This window comes from Mustela nigripes, chromosome 13 (genome assembly GCF_022355385.1).
Source record: "Mustela nigripes isolate SB6536 chromosome 13, MUSNIG.SB6536, whole genome shotgun sequence".
In the NCBI taxonomy this organism is placed as follows: Eukaryota; Metazoa; Chordata; class Mammalia; order Carnivora; family Mustelidae; genus Mustela; species Mustela nigripes.
Window position 1 is genome coordinate 111,994,072 of NC_081569.1, and position 18,171 is coordinate 112,012,242.

General features: G+C 36.3%; 1 protein-coding gene across 17 annotated transcripts in view; it reads left to right on the top strand.

The window, feature by feature from the left end:
- Positions 1-18,171, top strand: part of GPHN (gephyrin) — a 637,714-nt gene that overhangs the window by 575,447 nt on the left and 44,096 nt on the right. For all 17 annotated transcript variants that reach the window (XM_059373410.1, XM_059373413.1, XM_059373412.1 and 14 more), the window contains one exon: positions 12,250-12,371. In XM_059373410.1, the coding sequence (XP_059229393.1) occupies positions 12,250-12,371 (122 nt within the window). The remainder of the gene's footprint in view (positions 1-12,249; positions 12,372-18,171) is intronic.

Sequence of the window (18,171 nt, forward strand, 5' to 3'; positions counted from 1 at the left end):
TCAGTCCTTTTTTCTTCCACTCCCCTTCATTTGAAATACCTAGAGGATTTGGTTTTCCTTTCCAGATCTGACTGATAAAATTTTTTATATAGGGTAATCAGGCCTCACTGAAGAGATAAATTTAGAGTGGAAATCTGAAGGTATTGAGGGTGGTGCCATGTAAGGGGAACTGAGTTCCAAGCAGAGGGAACGACAGAGACAGAAAAATCCTGAGATCGGGGGTATGCTTGTGATGTTTATAACTGAAGTATAGAGGGAAAGGAGCAAAGTAAAAGGATGTGAGGTTAGGGAGGCAACAGAAACAAGACCATTTTATTCTAAGTAGTCAGTTTTGAGGAAGGGAAGCATAACATGAAACATAACGTGTCTTAAATTTTTAAATGTTTACTCTGGCTTTAGTATGTCATGGCATATATATATATGGAGAGAAAAAGGAAAAAGCAGGGAGACTAGTTAGAAAGATATGTAATGTCCAGCAAGAGATTTGGACCAGAGTAGTAGCAGTGGAAATGATGAGAAATAATCAGATCCAGGATATATTCTGAAGTTAAAGCCAACGGGGTTTGCTAGTGAATTCAAAGTAGAATATAAAAGAAAGTGAGGAGTCAAGATGAATTCCAAGATTTTGACTTGATCAATTCTAAGGATAGTTATTACTTAGGTGAGAAAGATTAGGCAGCAGAAATCAGGCTTCTGTTTTGGACATGTTAAGTTTGAGATACTTAATTAAAAATCCTAGTAGAAATATTGAGTAGGCAATTGAACATATTGTGTGTAGCACAGGAGAAAGATTAGAGCTGAAGATATACATGTGGAAATTATTAGCATATACATAGTATTTTAAATCATGAGACTAGATAAAGTCACCTAGGCAATGAATATAAATAGAAGATAGGGTATATAAGTTTTACACTTAGGAGGCAGCTGGATCTTCCTCTTCTTTCCCCAATACTTATATTTCCCAGGTATTTTGTTTTGTTTTGTTTTATATTTTCCAGTCTTATTTTCTTATTTTGACTCTTGATGATATCCTCTCTTTCCGAATCCTTGAAACTTTAGATGGTGACCTAAAGGTCTTTAAACTGGACATAAGTCAACCAGCTGCCATTAATTCAGGGAGTCAAGATAGTATGCTTGCTATCCGGTTACTCAAAGTCCAAACAATAATTATTTTTTTTAGTATGCATTGGGTCTTCTAGTTTTGGGGGTACTGTCTCACTTTCAGCCATATTCCATAACTCATATTTATTCATTTAATATCCTCTTTCTATTCCTCATACTCCCTTTCTATCACATACACACATGCACACACACACATGCAGAATTAAATGTATTCATCTCCACTATGTATTTGCTTATTTTTTTCCATCTCCTATCATTTTCTTGGCCACTGTCAAAAACAGAGGCCTATATAAACAAGTTTGAACTTCATTTATATAAAATCTCTCTAAAACTCCATATAATACTGTTTGGGGCCTTTCACAAGCAGCTGCTGTTACAGAACTGTAATACTTAACCTCACTAATAAGAGAAGGAACAGAAGGTTGAGTATCTACTATGACCAGTACCACTATGTGCTTTATGATTAAGGCAACACTATGAGGATAGTATAATTATCCTTCATTTCAAGTAAGAGAAAATTGAAGCTCAAAAACACAACAGTTTTCCCAGTGTTATCTATTTTGTGTAAATGATGGAGCCTTATTTCACTACTAAGTCTTCTGGCTGTAACAACTTTTCTCTCACTGTGCCACAATACTTCCCACAGGAGTTTCCTTACATTTCATTTCTCTACTTTTCAGTGGCAGTCCCTGAAACCTCTAAGGTTAGGTAGTTTTTACCTTTGTTATTTTCTACTAGCTATACCATACTTCCTATCCAGATTAAAGACCATGATTTACCACTTTAATGTTGCTCACTCCTTTAATCTGTTCCTTTGCTTCCTATGCTAATAAATAAACTGATCTTCTGCTTTCTCCATTTTTGCTCCCAAGCAGACAAATATTACTGAGAAAATTCAGAGAACTGTAATTACCTGGTCCATAACAAATTTCTGCCATTTAATGTCAACATGGTACTTAAAAGTTGCTCAATAATTCTGATGTCACTATCTTGTCAGTTTCCTAGCACATTCCCTCAGTAGATAGTTCATTCATATATTCTATATAGTCTTTATTTTTTCTTTGTCTCATTTTTTATTTTTTTATTTTTTAATTTAAATTCAATTAGCCCACATATAGTACATCATTAGATTCAGATGTAGAGTTCAATGATTCATGAGTTGTATATAGCATCCAGCACTCACCATATCACCTGCCCTCCGTATCACAATGCCCATCCCCCCACCGACCTTCCCTCCAAAAACCCTCAGTTTGTTTCCTATCCTTGAGTCTCTCATAGTTTGTGTCCCTCTCTGATTTCTTTCTATTCTGTTTTCCCTCCCTTACCGTATGGCCCTCTGCACCTTTTTTTATACTCCACATATGAGTGAAGCCATATGATAATTGTCTTTCTCTGATTGACTTATTTTGCTCAGCATAATACCCTCCACTTTCATCCACAACAATGTAAATGGTAAGTATTCATCCTTTCTGATGGCTGAGTAATATTCATTTTACATACACACACACACACACACACACACACATACACACACATAATATTTTCTTTATCCATTCGTCAATGGACATCACAGCTCTTTTCCACAGTTTGGCTACTGTGGACATTGGACATTGCTGCTATAAACGCTGAGGTGCAGGTGCCCCTTAAGACCACTGCATTTGTCACCTTGGGGTAAATACCTAGTAGTGCAATTGCTGGGTCATAGAGTATTTTTAACTTTTTCAGGAACCTCCATACTGTTTTCCAGAGTGGCTGCACCAGTTTGCATCCCCATCAGCAGTGTAAGAGGGTTCCCTTCATCTGCATTCTCGCCAACATTTGATGTCTCCTGACTCATTAATTTTAGCCATTCTGACTGGTATGAGGTGATGTCTCATTGTGGTTTTGATTTGCATTTCCCTGATGCTGAGTGATATTCAGCATTTTTTCTTGTATCTGTTGGCCATTTGGATGTCTTCTCTTAGAAATGTCTGTTCATGTCTTCTGCCCATTTCTTGACTGGATTTTTTGTCTTTTGAGGGGTTGAGTTTGATAAGTTCTTTATAGATCTTGGATCTGTATCCAAGATATGTCATTTGCAAATATCTTCTCCCATTCCATAGGTTGCCTTTTAGTTTTGTTGACCATTTCCATTGCTATGCAAAAGCTTTTTATCCTGATGAAGTCCCAGTAGTTTTTTTTTTTTTGTTTTTGTTTCCCTTGCCTTTGGAGACTTGTCTAGCAAAAAGTTGCTATGGCCGAGGTCAAAGGCCAGTATTCTCCTCTTAGAATTTGATGGATTCCTGTTTCACATTTAGGTATTTTATCCACTCTGAGTCTATTTTTGTGTATGGTATAAGAAAATGGTTCAGTTTTATTCTTCTGCATGTGGCTATCCAATTTTCCCAACACCATTTACTGAAGAAACAGCATTGGATATTCTTTCCTGTTTTATCAAAGATTAGTTGACCATAGAGTTGAGGGTCCAATCCTGGGTTCTCTATTCTATTCTATTGATCTATGGGTCTGTTTTTGTGCCCATGTCATTCTGTCTTAATGATTATAGCTTCTTCTTTTTTTTTTTAAATGTTATGTTGTTTGAAATTTGGCATTTTGATGCCACTAGCTTTGGTTTTCTTTTTCAACATTCCTCTGACTATTCAGGGTCTTTTCTGGCTCCATACAAATTTTAGGATTATTTGTTCCAGCTCTGTGAAAAATGTCCATGGTATTTTGCTAGGGATTGCATTGAATGTGTAGATTGCTCTTGATAGCATAGTCATTTTAACAATATTTATTCTTTCAATCCATGAGCATAAGTCATTCAGACTTATTTCTATGCTTATGTAAATATATATTTGTAAAAACGGGACAGTGCTATAATGCTATTATATTCTTTTTTTTTTTTAAGATTTTATTTATTTGTTAGAGAGAGAGAGGGGGAGAGAGCACAAGCACAGGCAGACAGAGTCGCAGGCTAGAAGCAGAGGGAGAAGCAGGCTCCCTGCCGAGCAAGGAGCCCGATGTGGGACTCGATCCCAGGACGCTGCGATCATGACCTGAGCCGAAGGCAGCCACTTAACCAACTGAGCCACCCAGGCGTCCCTATTATGTTCTTTTTTTACTTGAACAGCTTATCACAAATATCTTGCAATGACAGTAACACTATTATGTGGGTGTCTCATAATTAATTTAGTCAATTTCCTATTATTAAGTAAGTAGTTTGTTTGCCATTTTTCACCATTGAAATAGTCAATGCTATGATGAACATCCATATTTATTTGCAACTACTAAAAAAATCTACAAGAGATACACTCAAAAGTAATACAGGTGTGGGACACCTTAGTGGCTCAGCAGCTAAGCAGCTGGCTCTTGATTTTGGCTTGAACCATGGTATTGAATCATGTCCAGCTCACAGTCAGTGAGGAGCCTGCTTTAAGATGCCCTCTCTACCTCTGCCCCTCCCCCATCACTCACACACCTGCACATGTGCATGCTCTGTCTCTCCAAACTAAATAAATAAATAAATCTAGCTTTAAAGACAGTAATAATAATACAGGTGAATCAAAGTGGAATTCTAAAAAATATTTAAGTACTACAGAGGAAGGGGAAAAAAAAAGAAATAAAAAATAACAAAAAAAATATATATATATAAAATGGCAGATGTAAGTCCTAACATATCAATAATTACATTAAATATAAGTGGTCTATTTTATTTGTAATACCCAAAACTGGAGACAGCGTTAGAAAGACATGAACTGTTGTTATATGCAGCAACCTGGATGGATCTTAATGGTGTTATGCTGAGTGGGGGGAAAAATATCCTAAAAGGTTACAAACTGTATGATTCCTTTTATATAACATTCCTGAAATGACAAAATTATGAAGATGGGAAATATATTAGTGCTTCCCATCTAGAGATGGCGAGGAGGGAGAATGTGACTGACTATAATGGGACAGCATGGGGGATAGATCTTTGAGGTAATGAAAGAGTTCTGTGTCTTGATGTAAGGTGGCAGGTTAACACAAATCTACATATGTGGTAAGGTGGCAATGAAGTATACATATACCTTATACCAGTGTCATTTTCCTGATTTTAATATTATTCTATAGTTACATAAAATGTAACCATTGGGGAAACTGGGTGAAAAGTACAGGGGACCTCTCTGTACTATTTGTATAATTTTCTGTGAATATATAATTACAGTTTTGAATGAGCTGATACTAAAACAATTTTTCTTTACAGATTTATTTATTGGTGCAGCTGGTGGCTCAGTTAAGTGTCTGACTCTTGATTTTGGCTCAGGTCGTGATCTCAGAGTAGTGAGACTGAACCCCACATTTGCCTCCATGCTAGTGGGGAGTCTGCTTGGGTTCTCTCTCTCACTCTCCTTCTCACCCTCCTCCCCCTTCTCCCCTTCCCTGCACATAGTTACTTTCTCTCTCTCTCTCTCTCAAATAAATAAATAAATAAATCTTAAAAAAAAAAAAAAGGAATTCACTTTGTAGGGAAGGAAAAGTAAATTTTTTTCTCCTCCCTTTTAATGTCTCAAGTTCTACATTTTGTTACCCCTATAACAAAAGACAAGATTAGCAAGAGGAAAGGCATACAAGTTTATTTAATATAAGTTTTATGTGACATAAGAGCCTTCATAAGAAAGTGAAGACCTGAAGAAATGTTAAACATGAGCCTTTTTATATTGGGTTTGAGGAGGAGTGGAAAGTTGTGGAAAAAGATAATAGGACAAAGGGTATGAGGAAAGTGTAGTAAACTGAGGGAAACAGTAGGCTTGTTCATTCAGATTCCTCTGAGTCCCTTCATCTTCAGAGGTAAGAATGCTCCTTTCTTCGGCATAGGAAAAGCACCTCTCACATGAGGGTTTTATGACCTATTTAAAGGGAAGGCCAGAAAGTCCTTCCTACACAGGCTATTTCTCAAATTCCTTCAGCTTTAAACATCCATATAACAGTTGCCATATTTTGGGGTAGCATGTCTTGGACCTCATCAGCCTCTTTTCACAGACATATTCCATATCATCATTCTCAGATTTAGATGAACAGAAGTTTTGCTATCTTGTAGCAAAACCAGCAAAGGAAATTGAGGAAAATTAAAATTAAACTAGAATATTATTCTTGTATCATTTCTTATGTGCTGTTAAAGTCAGGACAATTCTCAGATTTAAATGAACATAAATTTTGCTATCTTGTAACAAAACCAGGAAAGGAAATTTTGAATATTAAAATTAAACTAGTGTATTGTTCTAGTATAATTTCCTACATGCTATTAAAGTCAGGACAGTTTTTAAAGCGAGATTATAAAATCAGTCTAATTTGCACAAAAAGTCATCATAATAGAACGTGGACTTTTTTCAAATGCAACTTGTAAACCTCTGTAGTTATAAACCAAATTCTTAAATTATGTTTGAAAGGTCTAAATGTTCTTTTTTCTTTCTTACAACTCAGCAACCAAGGCAATTTAACTCTGAATTTTAAAATTTTTTCCCAGAGTTTAATCAAAAGCTATTTAGAGTAAAAACATGCTCCATTAGAGCTTATAATTTCTCCCCTCTCTTTGTGTTAGATCTGTTTATCTGGACTATTTTTTTTTTAACCTGAGTATTTCTAAGGTATGTCCATAATGACTAAGAATTGGTTTTTGATCAGTTTAGTGAATTGAGTTTTCTAGAAAAGGGAGAAATAAAAGTAGGAATTTATAAGGGAGTTGCTTGCAAGGGATATGGAAAGAGTTATCGACCACTATAAAAGTCTAATTTTCTTCCCTTTGCAAATAGGGAAAAGGTCTTAGATGCAGACGAACCCATTTCTTAATATAAAAAAGGGAAAGTTAGCCATTATAACCAATTTTAGAACCTTTGGTAATTCAATCAAGACCATAGCATTAAATCCCTGAAACAAAGAAGATGATGTTTCTTTCCTTTTTTTTTTTAATAGTTTTTTGAATTAAAATATAATGTATTATTTGTTTCAGGGGCACAGGTCTGTGATTCATCAGTCTTACACAATTCACAGTGCTCACCATAGCACATACCCTCCCTAATGTCCATCACTCAGCCATCCCATCCCTCCCACCTCCCTCCACTCCAGCAATCCTCAGTTTGTTTCCTGAGATTAAAAATCTCTTGTGGTTTGTCTCCCTCCCTAGTTTCATCTTGTTTCATTTTTTCTTCCCTTCCCCTATGATCCTCTGTCTTGTTTCTCAAAGTCCTTATATCAGTGAAAACATGTGGTAATTGTCTTTCTCTGATTGACATATTTTGCTTAGCATGATACCCTCTAGTTCCATCCACATTGTTGCAAATGGCAAGATTTCCATTTTTGATGGCTGCATAATATTCCATTGTATGTATATGCCACATCTTCTTTATCCATTCTTCTGTTGATGGACATCTAGGCTCTTTCCACAGTTTGGCTAATAAGGACATTGCTGCTATAAAAATTGGGGTACACGTGCCTCTTTGAATCTAAACTAAATGATTTCTCTTTTAGAAAGGAGATAGAAAATCTCCTCAGGAGGGTTGAACAAAGAAAAAAAAATTTTTAAGATTTTATTTATTAACTTGGCAGAGAGGCAAGCAGAGAGATAGGGAGAAGCAGGCTCCCTGCTAAGCAGAAAGCCCGATGCGGGGCTCAATCCCAGAACCCTGAGATCATGACCCGAGCCAAAGGCAGAGGCTTAACCCACTGAGCCACCCAGGCACACCAAACAAAAATATTTTTAATTTTTGGGGGCACCTGGGTGGCTCAGTGGGTTAAAGCCTCTGCCTTCGGCTCAGGTCATGATCCCAGGGTCCTGGGATTGAGCCCCCATTGGGCTCTCTGCTCAGGAAGGAGCCTGCTTCCCTTCCTCTCTCTCCCTGCCTACCTCTCTGCCACTTGTGATCTCTGTCTATCATATAAGTAAATAAAATCTTTTAAAAAAATTTTTAATCTTTTACATTTTTATTTAAATTTCATTTTGAAGCTTGGCATAACAATAAAAATGCTAATTTGCATTGAATATTCATTATTTTATTCCCTTTTGTTCTCAATGTGCCTTTGGGTGAATAAATGTGGTCGCGTCATATGTACTCCAAAAAGACCACTAGAATTCCAAATTGTTCTTGATGAATTTGTGCTATTTATTTATTTATTTTTAAGTAGGCTCCACACCCAATATAGAGCCCAGCGTGGGGTTCAAACTCGTGACTGTGAGATTAAGATCTGATCCAGCCACCCAGGCACCCCAAATTTATGCTTTTTAGAAAGATAAATGCAAGAAAAATAAAACAAGCCAGAGTTATTCCAGGAGGTGGCACAAATTTATTACTAGATGAACCCATGAATTCATTAGCTGAGGTCAGTCAAAAGGGAAAATATTGCTTACGTATTATGTCTTAAGTCCTTAGCACTAAAATTGAATCCCTACCAGCTGACCCTAAAAATCAGTGGGAAGGGTAGAGAACATATCACTTCCAAAGCCAGTTTTCTCAAACATACAAAGAAGTTTTTACAGACACACAGTAATGTAGCCAAATAAATTAACATATTTTTTTGCTGACAAATAAGATTAGTATTAAATCAATGCTTTAGCACCTACACAAGGAAAACAAAAATTTATACAAATTGGATCAGATAACCAGAAAGTCCTCGGAACCTTATTCATACAACAAACAAAAGTAATATCAGCTAGCTTTGGAAGCTCAACAAAAAAGGATTAGACCTTAAGCAAGTGCTAGACTTACCATCATAGACAAAGAACCTCCAGAGCAAAGAGACTCAAGAGACCTCCCTGAAATGCAATATAACCAATACGGAAATACTGGTACAAAGTGGTCTTGCCTAAGTCTTGGTAGGATCTACATGACTATGAAAGTCTTAATACTAGTGAGTTCCTGCTAGAGAGTTGGATAGGACAGTCATGCATCAGATAAACAATGCCCTAGATCCCTGTTTCTCAAAATTGTTCCATAGAACACAGATTCTTCAAGCTAAGGGGTGATTTTTTTTTAAAAGTGGGTTCTATGTTCAAATTATTTTGGAAAATGTTGATTTTTTAAAAATATTCTATTTATTTATTTGACAGAAAGATATCATAGATAGGCAGAGAGACAGGCATAGAGAGAAGGGGGAAGCAGGCTCCCTGCTGAGATCATGACCTGAGTGAAGGCAGAGGCTTAACCCACTGAGCCACCCTGGGACCCCTGGAAAATGTTGATTTTATTAAACAAGTTTATTTGCTGAAAAAAAAAGGGAGGGAGGAAGGAAGGAAGGAAGGAGAAAGATAGGAAGGAAGGGACAGTTCTTAATACAATGACCACTAGGGAAACCTGTTGATCATACAAAGTGGTATATATCACCATTTCTGAGCAAGGGAGATTATCACTGTAGCACAGCCCCAGTAGTGTCCCAGGAGGAAATTACAAAAGGACAGTTACAGGAGTTTGAGAACTGAGTTTGGTCATGAGAACGAGGCCGGGGGTGGGGGGTGTTAAGGTAGGTAATAAGGTCTAGGTAGAGACTGATCAGATTTGTAAAATAGGTAAGTTGCTGAAACAGTCTTGTCCTTGGAACACATGAGTCCATGTGGAGTTATAATGGTCTCAGTTTGTGCATGGTCTTGGAGCATATAAGTCTAAACAAGTTTGTGTTAAAACAGTTTGATTTAACATGGTTACTTAAGTTACATATCATGGTTTGGTACAGTTTATCTATTATGCAAATAATGGTACAGTTTTGCAAATAGATGTTTCTGTTTTATTTCTCAGAAAGACTTGTAGTATAGGCATGATAACCAATTACAAGGATTTGCAAACATTCAGACATATTGAATGGGGGGCTTGGTAAGAGTGTGACTAAAAACATAGATTCAAGGAGGAGATATATTAAGATGTTCTTATGGATTGTAATCTTTGGGAAGATAGTGGATAAAGGGAAATAAAAAATGGAAATAAAAGAGTCAAAGGTTTAATGTGTGAAAGCTGGAAAGACAGTGGTAACATTGATAAGAACAAAAACAAGAAATTGAAATTTAATATATGGTAGACAAGAAAGTAATAAGGTATGTAGATAATGGGTTATGTGTTTTGGTTTTTTTTTTTTTTTTACTTTGTATTTTTCTTTCTTTTGTATTTTAACTGTGACAAGTTCCAGGCATCATTCCAAAGATGACCAGAAGTATAGGATACTAGAAAACAAGATTAAGTTTTAAAAGGAAATACTATGAATTTATTCTATATTTGGATTTTTGACTTCCATTCAGTTGTTTGTTTTCTTTGAAAATACTTAAAATACACTGTAAATCCCGCACCCTCATTTAACCAGGTATTATATCATTATGTCAATTTTATAGTTAAGTAACTAGTATTCCTATAATCTTTAATTGTTCTGTTATTTCTGTAACTGTTTGCAGCAAAAACAGAAAGGAATGTGAATGGCAAAGAAAACACTCTAATAACAAGGACTTTTATTTTGTTGGTGGTCAGTACCCTTCTGTGAAAAAAAAAAATTATATAACCACACAGTTTTCTTTCTGAAGCAACTTGTCTAATTAATGGATTTAAAGAGCTGTAGGCCTTCACCTTTATAAAATTATAATGACTTCAATAACTGTGTGTTAATTAAGATCAGAAAATTAATCTATATTAGCACTGCAGTAGCAATTTTCTAAGCTCTGTCAGTGACTAAGGATGAAAGTGGGTTGCAATGTCACATGGCATCTGATTAAGTTAAATTAATGCAGTATTTGAAGGGAAGACTCCCAGGTGACACTGAATAAGATGATTAGAGTTTTTCCCCTAGCTATTTTAAGGGGACAATTGGTTGCAAAGCTACTACTTTTCCAGCGTAAAGCCAAAGGTCCCGCCACATGGTATCACCACTGAGTCAGAAGGAAGATTGAAGGGGCTAGAGGCTATTATTTGGGAAAACTGAGATATAAAGCCCTGAGAATTGGTCATATTAACAGCCTAAATATCTGTGCATGCTTGTCTTCAACCTCCTAAAATAATAGTACAGATTTCCTCACTTCCAAGATGTACTTTTTTTTCATTTTGTATTTCTGAAATCAAAGTCCATCTTAAAATTGATGTATAAATTAAAGTTGTATGTTGGTGTGTCTGCATGTGTTAAGGATCCCTACTCATCAGTGTTTTATAACCTAATCTAAATCTATATTCACACTGTAGACTAATTCTTTCTGTACTAGCATCTAGAAATATATGAGAATGATGGGGATAAAATGTGCTATTTAGAAGAGAGTCATATTTATTATATATTTACCCATATTAATTGAGTGTTCATTACCTCAGTCAATCCTAACAACTACAACTCAAGGCAGTTATTAGTATTGTATGTTATAATCGAGAACATTAGGCATAATGTGTTTGGATAATTTGAATTTCAATCTTGTCTGAATCCTAAGCTCTTCCTACTGTACCGCACTGCCTCACTGAAATAATCTAACATAAAGTAAGCTTCTAATAATTTTTTTTTCATAGACATACAATGCTGGATATTAAATCTCTAAAGAATGACTCAATTCAGAGTCATAGAATAGTTGTGTATGTCTAGTTAAGTATTACTTGTTTAAATTTGCTAATAAAGAGACAAGACACCTATCTTCCTCTCCTTCAAATAAGTTTAAATTCTTTGGTAGTGTTGATCTCACTTTAGAAGAGATCCAAAAGCTTGAAGCAAAATATTAACAATCATTCTCGTCATACTTGAGAATATCATGTCACACAGTCTCTACCTAAGATGTTATCAGTGAAATACAAACTGGAAAATAATATTGGGAGGGAAAAAGGAAGTTGTTTTATTTGGTTTACCCTGGTGAGCAACCACTGAGAAGGCCAGTCTCTACAGAGCACTATTGTCAAACTATAGCCAAAGCAGGTGTGATATTTTGCCTGATGCTTAGTCACCATTTAAATTTCTGCATGCTTTTTAATTCTGGAAGAATTTTTTTTCAATCTCCTATACTCTCAATATTTATTCGGAGATCCCTTCGGCATGTATCTTCTATGTGCCAGATACTGTAGTAGGTGTTAGATAAGGTAAACTCTACTTACTAGATCTATTTCTTTTCCTTTAACCATAGACAACATTATCCTAAGAGAATAATTTGTGGTGGTTTTTTTGACTTTGTAGCTGCTAAATCCCGAAGATGACCTTTTACCAGGAAAGATTCGAGACAGCAATCGTTCAACCCTCTTAGCAACAATTCAGGAACATGGTTACCCCACAATCAACTTGGGAATTGTGGGAGACAAGTAAGTATTGGGTTTTATTTGGAAGTTACTGTTGTACATATTTGAAGTTTGGGAGTACTAACTAGGTGGGATTGTTGCTTAAGAGACAGAAATTTAATACCATAATTTTCACTAATCTCATTCTTCAAAAGCCAAGGAATTATGACCGTGTTTATGTCCTTTTGGGACATTCATCATCCTGGAATGTCTATTACATAGGATATTTTTACTCTCCTATGGGTATGTCAAGTTTCCAAGGATCTTCTTTGATAGCATTGGCTTTATTTTGATGGAATTAATAGTGATGATATTATTCCTATTCACATTCACTTGTTTCAAGAAAAGCAGGAAAGACATGAGTAAGAAGATAAAGAATGTTAAAATTCTCACTAACTGCTCCTCTGAAGTTTAAGTACAATTGTTTTCTAGGACTTTTATATTGATTTTTTTGTATCTTATGTAACCCAGGTTTCTCTAGCCTTCACCCACTTGTAAGTACAAACGGAGGCACATTGACTAGAATTACCTATCTCTAAGAGCATATTGCCCCATATTCTAAATTAACTCAGCCCTCTGCTAAATTCCTCAAGGATTTCTGTGAGCTTCCAACAGATTTTCGCATGTGATCAAGAGCAAGTCTGCTCTTTCTGAGCATCCCACTACCATGTGACACTGCTACTCAGCCCTCTCTCACCAGGATTTCCAGTTCACAAGAGACAGGCCTGCTTTTACTAATACTCAGACATCAGCCTGGTGGAGACAGAGCTGGGAGACAAATCTGAGTAACAGACAGCATGATGTATCTGTCCCCCATAATTGCCCCTTTCATTTATCACCACCTTATAACTGATTAAAGCTCATTATGTCTGGATCCTTCTTTCCTAGGCCAAGGTAGGAATTTCCCAGCAAATGTGCTTTTGAAGAGGCTTTGCCTTATCAATTTACAAGGTTTGCTCTACACCTGTATCCCAGTTTAAGCTCAACCTGGGCACAACATAATTCAAACCTTGGACACAGCATCCTACCAATAACATGAAAGGGAGTAGCTTTTATGTCCTTTTACTTTTTAAAGTTCCCTTCTTTCTTCCTTTTTTTTTTTATTTCTCTGAGGATATTGGAATAGAAGCTGTTAGACAGACTTTCAAATGTCATTGTTTTTAAAATCTTCACCATTTGTATTTACCTGGATGCTTAGTTCTAGAGAAGCCCATAGCTAAGTAACCAGCCAACTTAGGACCCACGCTGGTGAAGACAGTGTCACAGGCTACTTAGTATCACCCTGACCGAGGCTCCCTAGCCCTTGGAAGGCATTAAAAAGAACCCACTGGAAAAAAAGGTAGGAGGTAATTATTTGAATTTGGGCCTAACCAATAACCTGTACTTTCATATAAACCTAAAAGTTATCCTGATGTAGATACACCCTTAAAGAGGAAAAAATTAACTTCCCAAAGAAGATAAGAGGAACCCAAGAGTCCCAAAAGCACAGAGCAGGTCCTGAAACTCTATAGAGAACAACTTACCAGATCGTGGAGACTTTTGTTTCCCACCCACAACTGGCTCTGGCCCTGCCTTCAAGTGAATTAATGAGCTCTAAGGAATGTTAAAAGGTTAAAGGAGCTTGTTGTTTGTGTTTGTTTGTTTTTCTTTTTTACTTTAAGCTGTTCTGGACTATAATTCCACTCCTCCTATAAGTCCACTCCTTCTATTTTTGTACTTTTGTATAAAAAAAATCCTTACTTGATATACTATATATGCTGCCAGTACAACATTTAAAGCCTCTTATGTTGATATGCTAATATCTGTTGATTTTTGGTAGACATTTACTAATAATTAATATTGATATTACATATAACTCCAGAATGTACCTTGAAAACAGCATATAAAGAACAATAAAATGATAAGCAAGATATAAGCAATTCTGAGAATATGCAAATCTCTAGTATATATCCTTTTCTCAGATGGAAATATCTTCCATAAAACTGAGAACAGTTTTTAAGAACAATGCAAATCTAGACTTTCTCAGTCTTACAGTGCTGTGTGGAAGAGGCCCAGAGTAAAGGGTTAGAATACAGAGATGGAATGTGGGTGGAAAGAATTTATAACTGTTCTAATGGAAATCTATGCTGGGAGTTTAGCAAAGGGAACAAGGTACATTTAATCTGCAGCCTGTTGATACTCTGTGAAGGTTGCCTCCCTCTTCATTCTTCTCGTTCCTACGCAGCCTTTTGCTAATGAAAGTAAATGTTATACAGAAGCCTCTCTGTGAAGCTCTCCAGGGAAAGAGGGTCATGGGAGAAACTACACCTTGTGTAAAGCAGGGAGAGAAATAGCTCAAGAATGTCAGTAAGCCAGAACCCCTGCTCAGCTATGACAGATAAGAATAGGGAGTAAGAGCCCTATTCTTGTATTTAAAAACAGATTGGTGTCTGGTTTTTAAATTCTGTGATTCTACTTCTCAGCTCTTATCATCAACCATGATTAACATTAAAGATAAATGTTAAAATTAAAGATAAAATTTAAGACTCTGAACTTATTTGGATAAAATTGGGCTAAATTTTGCCTTTGCTTATATACATTTTATTTAAAAACAGAGTATAGTGAAGATTACCAGAGGGTGCTTCAAATACTTGGGAGTTAACAACAGTATTCTAAAAGCATTCACTTACAGATATTTTGTGTATATTAAAATACATTCTGTAAGACAGTTTCTCACAGCACATGGGACACAATATTCTTGTGGTTCCTGTAGTTTTTTTAAAAAAGACAAATTTTGAAACCCACAGATGTTAAGTGAACTTGCCCAGCATTAAACAAGTTAGTGGCAGAGGTGAAAATGGAAGCTAAGTCTTGAAATTAACAATCTGCAATTTTTTTGCTATCATTATAAAGACAAGATAATAACTATAAATATGTCAGAAGAGAATCATCACTATGTGCTAGAATGGTCAGAGTTTTATAAAGGTGCAATGTTAGTTAAAACATGAAGGATGAATAGAATTTGTCTAGTTAGAAAAAGAGAGTGTGTTGATCAAGTAGGAAACATGGAATGAACAAAAAATAGAGGAATAGAAAATAGAGAAGTAGAAAAAAACAGCTACTCAAGTCAGGCCAGACTGATTACAACAGGAGGTTCAGGTAGAAGGGTTAGGGAGGTGAATTTGGTAGAAATTTTTTTATTTTATTTATTTATTTGCCAGAGAGAGAGAGAGAGAGAGAGCGAGCACAAACACAGGAGTGGCAGGCAGAGGGAGAAGCAGGCTCCCCGCTGATCAAGGAGCCAGATGTAGGACTCAATTCCAGGGCCCCCGATGGTGACCTGAGCTGAAGGCAGATACTTAACCGACTAAGCCACCCAGGCATCCCAATTAGGTAGAAATTTAAGGCCAAATTTTGAAAGGCTTTGCAATCCAAGCAGAACTACCCAACTCACTTAAATTTTAAACTTTAAAAGATAGAATTGACTTAATAACCGTTATTTTAGAAAGATAATTTGAACAAGGTGTATCACATGGGCTAAAGTTGGAAATGGCCTAGAAATAAGAATAATACAATTTGTTTATTAATTATTCAGTCAGGAAGTGTGTGTTGTGTACCTATGAGAATCAACTGACGATCTTATTTAAAATGCTGGTTCTGATTTAGCAAATGTGGGGTGGGCCAAGACACTGCATTTCTAACAAACTCCTAAGGATACCAAGCAGCTGGTCCATGGATCAAAGGAAATAACAAGGATTTTGTCAATTTAATCATGCATCTACTATGGATTTTAAGGCAAAGGCTATAAAACATACAAAGCTGAAACAGGTCTTGCTTTTGAACTTACATGTACTAGAAATGTACTAGAAACTATAGACTAGTAATAAGAATGTTTTGGAAAGTTCCAGTGCTTAAACACACATTTAGAAGTAGAATTTTCTTTAAAAAAAAAAAAAAAAAAAAAAAGATTAAATCAAAAAACATTGTAAAGGCTATTACGTGGAACAGAAGAGTGTCAATGTTGATTTCTTCTAGATTATAAAGCTTCATCAAAATGATATGTGACTATAAACACAAATAAAATACCTACAAAACCTAGCTGTTAGGTCTCTCTACCACAATTTTACATCCCTGTCTAGCAATACACCATTTCCATTTCTTCATGTTCCATTTGTGGTCTATCTTTTCTTGGTTTTTGTAGCTCCTCTTCCTTTGCTCAGTCCCTAAATTTAGGGGTCACCATGGCTCAGTCTTGGCTTTCTGTCCTCCTAATTCCTTATGCTAATGACTCCCAGATCTTTTCTCTGTCTTGAGCTCCATTCCTAGACCCACCTGCTTACTAGGTACATTTTCTTTTAAGTTCAGTAGGCACTGCAGACTCATCCTGTCCAAAACTAAGTTTACTATCCCCCACCTCTCTCACTGCCCCTCCCCACTACTGCGCTGTTCCCCCTCCTTTCATTCTGCTTTCTCAGTGACTGCCACCAGCTAGTCACCCAAGCCAGAAGAAACCTGAACAAGAGTTGTCACAGCTCCTGTCTTCCACTCACTCTATATTTAAATCCTATAGACTTTCCTTCCTTGGTATTTCTTCTCTACATTCCCATCTCTTCATTCCTGCCATCCTGGCTTAGTTCAGGGCTCCATTTATTTTTTATCTAGACATGTGTGACTAGCATCTTAACTTGTCTCCATACCTCAAGTCTTATTCCCTCTAACTCACCCTCTATTCTGCTATATTTCTAACATGCATATTCTATACCTGTGGTAGAATTGGGGTTTTATCATATATGGATAAGCAAACTCTAATAATTCAATAAACTTTTACAAACAGTTATGCTCTGTCAGGTATTGTACCAGTCTATGGTACTACAGAGATAATAAATAAGACAGTTATTAGTAAGACTAATTAGTAAGACTAAAGAAGTTTTTAATTCTGATCCACTCCTTTCTTTCCTCCCAATCACCAATCCCCATTCTCCTTACTGCAAACATGTCAGTCTTTATTGAATACCCATTATATCAATAGATGGATAGATAGACAGATACATACATACATACATACATACATTAAAGAATGTAGTATAGTGCTGCATATATATTTATATATGTACACATGTATCTTATTTAAGCATCTTGAAACAACAGAGCCAGATAACTCTCTTTTAATCCCCATTTTGGACATAATGATACTTATGAAAATCAACCTATTCAGGGTCATGCAGCTAATAGAAGGCAGAGTAAGGAGTTCAACACGGGCCCATCTTTTTTTTTTTTTTTTCAGTGTTCCAAAATTTATGCACCACACCCAATGCTCCATACAATATGTGGCCTCCTTAATACCTCCTTCTCCTCCAAAACCCTCAGTTTGTTTGTCAGAGTCCACAGTCCCTCATGGTTTGTCTCCCCCTCTTATTTCCCCCATCTCCTCCTCTCTACCTCCCAGTGTCTCTGTGTTATTCCTTATGCTCCACAAGTAAGTGAAACCATATGATAACTGACTCTCTGCTTGATTTATTTCACTCAGCATAATCTCCCCCAGTCCCATCCATGTTGATATAAAAGTTGGGTATTCATCCTTTCTGATGGAGGCGTAATACTCCATTGTATATATGGACCATACCTTCTTTATCCATTCATCCATTGAAGGGCATCTTGCTTCTTTCCACAGTTTGGTGATTGTGGCCATTGCTGCTATGAACATTGCAACCCAGGCCCATCTTAATTCCAGGATCCTTTCTTCTCTTGCACTACCATCCTACCCTTTTAACTGGAGTTAACATCCACATTTTGTTAATATTAAGGTTAATAAGCTAAATAGGCTATCGCCATTTATAATGAATAA